Below are 6,000 nucleotides of genomic sequence, written 5' to 3' on the forward strand. Positions count from 1 at the left end.
CAGACTCTAAAAACAAAGAGGTGAACTTGTGCAGCTCTACCTGCAGCAACAGGCCTTTCACAAGAACTCAGGAAAACCGATTCCCATTTATCACTTTAATGATTAAAGCAAGCCGTCCTCCCTCCACTCCCTTTTCCCACGCACATACACACCAGTGCATATACACACAAACACCTTTCTGCCAAAGTAACCACATGCACCGGTAATCCCCCTCATCTATAAAAGCAGCTGCAGGTGAGCAGTGATGTCATGGGCTTACTCGTTAACAAGAGGGCATTGTGGGAGCGCGTGGGGCACAATCAGGCTGTTATGACCTGGGAGCATTTTACAGCTTTTTAAACAAGTGCAGGGCTCTGTGTCAAGAGTTTATCCTGCGAGGCGTGTGGTTAGATGGGGAAGGCGGTTAAAGAAAGAAGCAGGCTCATGACGGAATGGTCGCTGGCCCGAGTCCCCAGTCCAGAGAGGAAAATCTCGTTGGGAACAGTGAATGAACAACGCCCTTAAAACAAGCGTGTGAAGCAGTAAACTTCTAAATGCACCAGTGTTGATCAGCAGCCAGCCTGCAGAATGAATACGTACTGTTCAGCTATGATAAATGATTAAATATATTCAAATACTTGCAGGGTTATATAGTCGCCATAAAGTATGATAATTCCTGATTAGCAAAGATTATGGAAAGTTAAAGGAACAACAGTCACAAGCAATTCATCATCACTTACTTCCTTTTAAAGTGTTTTATGTTTCCTCCTGATGGCACCTCCCTAAAAACTGCTTCCTTAAAAGGTAGAGTGTGAAATACCCGGTGGTAATTGTGAGGTCTTCCCTTCCTGCTGCTCCAGTGATCACACTCAAGTCTTACGCACACTCAGTACTTAATATGCAGGATTTTATGCATGTAAGCCAAGGCAATAAGGCTTTGCAGGAACATAAAAAAGATATATATAGTATATAAGGCCACACAAAAGAAACAAGTATGCCCATCTTTCACACTCGCTGTTCATATTTGTTGTAAATGTTTTGCAAATACTGCGTCTCAAGTGTCAATCAAGCGGTTTCGTACACTACTTATAAGGCAGTTTGTGTGTCTTTGCGTCACTTCCCAATCATGCGTTCCCGCATTTTCACCCCTCTTAGCAATGCAACCCCATAGTGTTCTACTGTAAGCGGCCGATCACAACAGACGTGTCTGCTTTGAAAACGCCCCTTTGATGAGCATGTGGAGCGGCAACCAGACGATCGAATGTCGGGGCGACACCGTACTGCTCTTTTTTATTTATTCGCAGCAAAACAGTTGAAGAATACGTTCCCAATATGCATTTCTTTCTTTCAAAAGTTTGCTAATAAATGACATTTTAATGGAAACACGGCTAATGACCAAACAAAACTCTTAAAGACAATTCAGGTGTCTAGGATCAAAGTGGGAAAACGTATGTAGCATCACCAGACTCTGACACCAAACCCGTCAGATTCATGCATCTGTCTTTGTCTTCACGAGTCTAATGATCTTCCATCTCCCCCTCCAGCGGCACCATCGTGAAGGCCAGGGACAAGCTCTACCACCCCGAGTGCTTCACGTGCGACGACTGTGGCGTCAACCTTAAGCAGAGAGGCTACTTCTTCATCGAGGACAATCTGTACTGTGAGACCCACGCCATGGCCCGCGTCCAGGCCCCAGAGGGCTACGACGTCGTGGCCGTTTACCCAAACTCCAAGGTGGAGCTGGTCTGAGCTGATTATACTGTAACACAACTGGGAAACTATAAAAATATGGGAGAACATAGCGAACATTCATCAGGCTCTTGTCGGGCAGGAATGCCGATCTTGGATCAGCCTTTGAGAGAATCCTATGAAATGTGTGTGTCGATGATCCGAGATCAGCATTGCTGCACTGACAGTCTTGATAAATGCTACGTGTATTGATGCATATTGTAATATATTGACAGAATCTGGATCTGATGAGTTTCCCACAAGCGCATTATTACCAGAATATTCGTTATTCAAAACAGGAAATGCAGGGATGGCAAACGTCTGCAGATAATATAATGAGATGTTTATGTAGTTATTCCAGCTATCTGCTTTTCTAACAACCAGCACGAGTTTTCTACCAGCATAATATTCAGAAGAGAGGTGAAAGGGACCGTATCTCAGAAAAACAGCGAGAGACGAATCGTTTTTTTATCCCGTTTGAATCGAGCCACGAATTACACAAATGATGTTTGTCAATTTAAAAGATGATTTTGTGGCAGTTACATTTAGTTTTGTGTGTAACCGCTCAGTGAACTACACAATGAACATCGCCAACACAAACATGGCCGTTAGCTTGGCTTGCTAGCTAGCTAGCTAACTTAGCTATGTTCCGGTTGTTCCGGTCTGGAGAGCAGGCAACAGGGGATGGATCCAAACGCAGAAAGATTGATGATTTAAATGAAAAACTTTAGGCTTTATTCCAACAGAAACAGCAGCCAGTAACACAGGCAAACTGGAACACAACTCCAACAAACTCCAGACAAAGTGCCACTTTCAAGACGTGCTAAAGTATGTTACATTGACAAACATCATGTTTGTAATTCACGGCACAATTCAAACGGGATCAAAAAAGAATCGCCATTGACTACCGCCAATTCTGTCTATAATAAGGTCCGTTGGTGGTCCATCGCCTCTCTATGTCCCATATAAACCCTCACTCAAGCCTTAAAATAACTACAGTGATTGTGTGTGATATGGATTATCACCAGAGAATTTTAAGTTGATTGGTGTTTTTTCTGCCTTTCAGAATCATTTTGCATTATTTCACATTGCATTTGCAGTTTCCCAGACATACCACGTCGGCCTGTGTTTTGCAAAGTGGTTTAAGGTATAATGCTATTTCGTTTTAGCATCGGTTAAGGGGTGTAAAGGTTCCTCTGTGTTATTAAAATATGTTACAGTTACACATCATAATCACGTTGCAGATGGACATTTTAAGCATTTTGTAACTCACGTCTATGCAGTTTATTTTTCAGACTTTCAGAGAAAACATCTCTGTTTTGATGGCCACTTTTGTCTGCTTATCTTTCAGCAATAATTCCTTATGAGCAGATCTCTAACGAGCGTAATCCTGAGTGTCTGGAATGTGCTCCGGCTCTCTTTAGATGGCTGCACCGAGCTATAACCGGTAGTAAACGACTCCGTATGCAGCTACCCAAAGCACCGCCCTCTGAAATGCAAATAAAACTCTGCAGGAGACGTCCTGAAACGTTTTTCCACGATCTCGAATTATAAACAACCTTTTTGAAAGAAAAATACTTTAATGATGAATTAACTTTGATACACGTTCTCTCTCTCTCTCGAGCACCTGACCGAGAGAAGAGCTTCAACTCTCGCTCGTGTTCACGCTGAAGAATTCCAGTTTATAAAAAAACACGAGTGAGAAGTTCACTGAGTCTGTTTATCAGAAACACTCCATTCCTTGACAACAATACGCTTCTCCGCCTCGCATGACAACTTTAAAAAATGGTCATGTGCATCTGAGATGGACACATGGCCTTAAAAGAACATGTGGCAGCAATATTCACCTTGTTTAGTTTTTTTCGACCCACAGTATATAGACGTTCCTCTTTGGAAAATGGAAAAAGACAGAAGTTGGATACTTGTATTCTCGTCCTATTAAGAACTCAAATTCCTGCTCACGGCCAAGTCCATGAAGCAAATGAAATATACGTTTCCTCTGAGAGAGGGGAAACAGAAAGGGAGCGCGGTGAGGAGGAGAAAGGAGGACAACGTGGATTTTCTTTCCGTCGAGAAGAAAGAAGTCATTATGACTCCCAATATGTGGCCGTTCAGTCTCTGGCCTCTTGTGAATAGTGAAGTAAACTGGGTGGAGAAGAGTGATGTTATTCTTGATTTTAGAAATGTTTCTAACAAAACTAAAAATGAATTATGTAGTGCTGATGTCCACAATTCTTCTTAGATATCAACAGTGATGTGTAGCTGCTGGTATGCCATCTGTACTAGTTCTCTTGTAAATTATGTGAAGATTATATTGCTACCACGTTTCTTTGGTATTGTACATATTTGTTTTATCCCGATCTCTTCAGCATACGGTGTGTAACAGTTCACTTACGAGGCTTTTCATACTCGGCTACTCTAAAGGGTTTCTTTGACACAAATCCTCTTCTTTTGTTTAACTTATTGTTCTACCAACATGTGGTTTTTTTTTTTGTTCTGGAGCTTCTTATTTGCTTGTTGTATTTTCTAAAATCCAAATAAAATGAGAAGTGCGTTGCCATGACATGATCGTTCTTCACTGGTCTTAACTGCAGGATTTCCCACCAAAACAATCGAGAGCTGCACGGTGAGAAACACAAGAGATTCAGTTATTCTTTCCTCCTTAATGGTGTCAGACCACCAGGCTGCAACCTAAATCCTCAGACATCCACTTCACAGTTGCCCTAAAATTGGGCATTAAAATTATCGGGGCACAAAACCTGGTTTCATGTTTCCGCACTTTTGCGTCTCACAAAACTTAATAGCTCACGAGAAGAAGTGTGTTTCTCAGATCAGAGTGTGAGGTAATACACACACAGTCTGTCTCTGATCATTAAACTACAACTAATGGGGCCTGTTTCTGGACAGAGGAGGGATTGAACCAGGAGCAAGCCTTCATTTAGAATAAATCCTTGTTTTAAAAAGTGGCTTTTCTGTAACACATCTGCAACACATTGCTTCAGAGTCGTAACGTCTTGATTGCAGAGTCCTGGAGTTAAATTAGATTGATCTCAACCGTCTATTTTAGTCCTCATTTGTGGGAGTATTTGCAGACGGCACATAGAAATAAAATCAGAATAGAACGGACATTTAACTGTTTTCTGTGGTTGTTATTAGTCGATACGGTGACGACACACGTCAGTGGGATCATTAAGTGGAGAGCGGTTGCAGATCTTGAGATGGATGGATGGCGAGCTAGACAGTTATCTAGTTAGCTTGTCCTCGTCTGCAGCGGTGAGGAAAATCTGGATGGCATCGTAAAAAAAACCTAACAAAACTATAACGGTTTAATAAAGAGAATGTTTACAAACAGAAAACCTAAATCCAAAGACTTCCCTGCATTTTCTTTGTAAATGCAAACATGGTTTAAATCTGAATCTGTAAGTGAATTGCTTCTATCAATAAGTACTTTTGTACGTCTTGATTGAAAGTATATCCTGCATTATTGGTTTATTTAAGCCCTCATTTAGACCTGTAGTAACTTTCTTCAACATTAATTCATTTATATAAGACTCGATTTAATGTGATACTATTACAAGCCATATCAGAAAAAGCCTATTTGCGTGTATGTTGTTTAAGAGGGCACTTTAACCAAGAAGCAGCCTCAATGCCTGTCTGGGAAACGGGCCAGCGGTGCCTAAGTATTCTCACACTTTGTAGTGATGCTTTATGGCGCTGTAAATGTGTTTAACTTCATCACGTTTGTGGCTTCTCGTGTTGCTGTACATGAGCAGAATGTCAAATCTGCGACACATGCAGTCTCAGGGAATGTCCCGGATTCGAGGGAATTCTCGTAATCAAAACCAGGCGGCGAGAGGCCACCTCATACCCCGTCAAATGACTTTGCACCTTCAGTAATAACTCATTCAGCAGCCGAGGTGCCTGCAGATTTTTAGTGTGAATAAATTTGTTGGTGTTTGGTGTAATCAGCATCACTCGTAATTCACTAATGCGCTAATGTTTCATGTCAAACTTAACCTAATCGTTCGGTGGTTAGACCATCCATGTGGCGATTTGAAACTTTAAACCTCTACGTTACATGGTGACATGTGTGTGCAGACTTTATTATTGTGCTGCAGGGAAGAAAGCATTCATGTTGGTCAACACTAAAATGTGAATTTGTATGTGTCAGTGCTCAGGTTTGGGTTAGTTTACTGTGAAAAGGTTTTCTTTATATTCCCCTCATGAGAGATGGCAGTCTGCATTCCTGCTTTACAGTCTGTCAAGTGAATCTGGTGAGAAAAAAACTTAAAA

The 6,000-nt window shown here is 41.5% G+C and overlaps 1 protein-coding gene across 1 annotated transcript in view; it reads left to right on the plus strand.

Moving 5' to 3' along the window:
- The window catches only part of pdlim4 (PDZ and LIM domain 4), a 46,717-nt gene extending 42,447 nt beyond the window's left edge, over positions 1-4,270 (plus strand). Inside the window, exon 7 of the mRNA XM_079172171.1 lies at positions 1,524-4,270. Within this exon, the coding sequence (XP_079028297.1) occupies positions 1,524-1,728 (205 nt within the window). The 3' untranslated portion in view covers positions 1,729-4,270. The remainder of the gene's footprint in view (positions 1-1,523) is intronic.
- Positions 4,271-6,000: the final 1,730 nt, after the last annotated feature.

Source organism: Pholis gunnellus (assembly GCF_910591455.1).
Source record: "Pholis gunnellus genome assembly, chromosome: 13".
Lineage (NCBI taxonomy): Eukaryota > Metazoa > Chordata > Actinopteri > Perciformes > Pholidae > Pholis > Pholis gunnellus.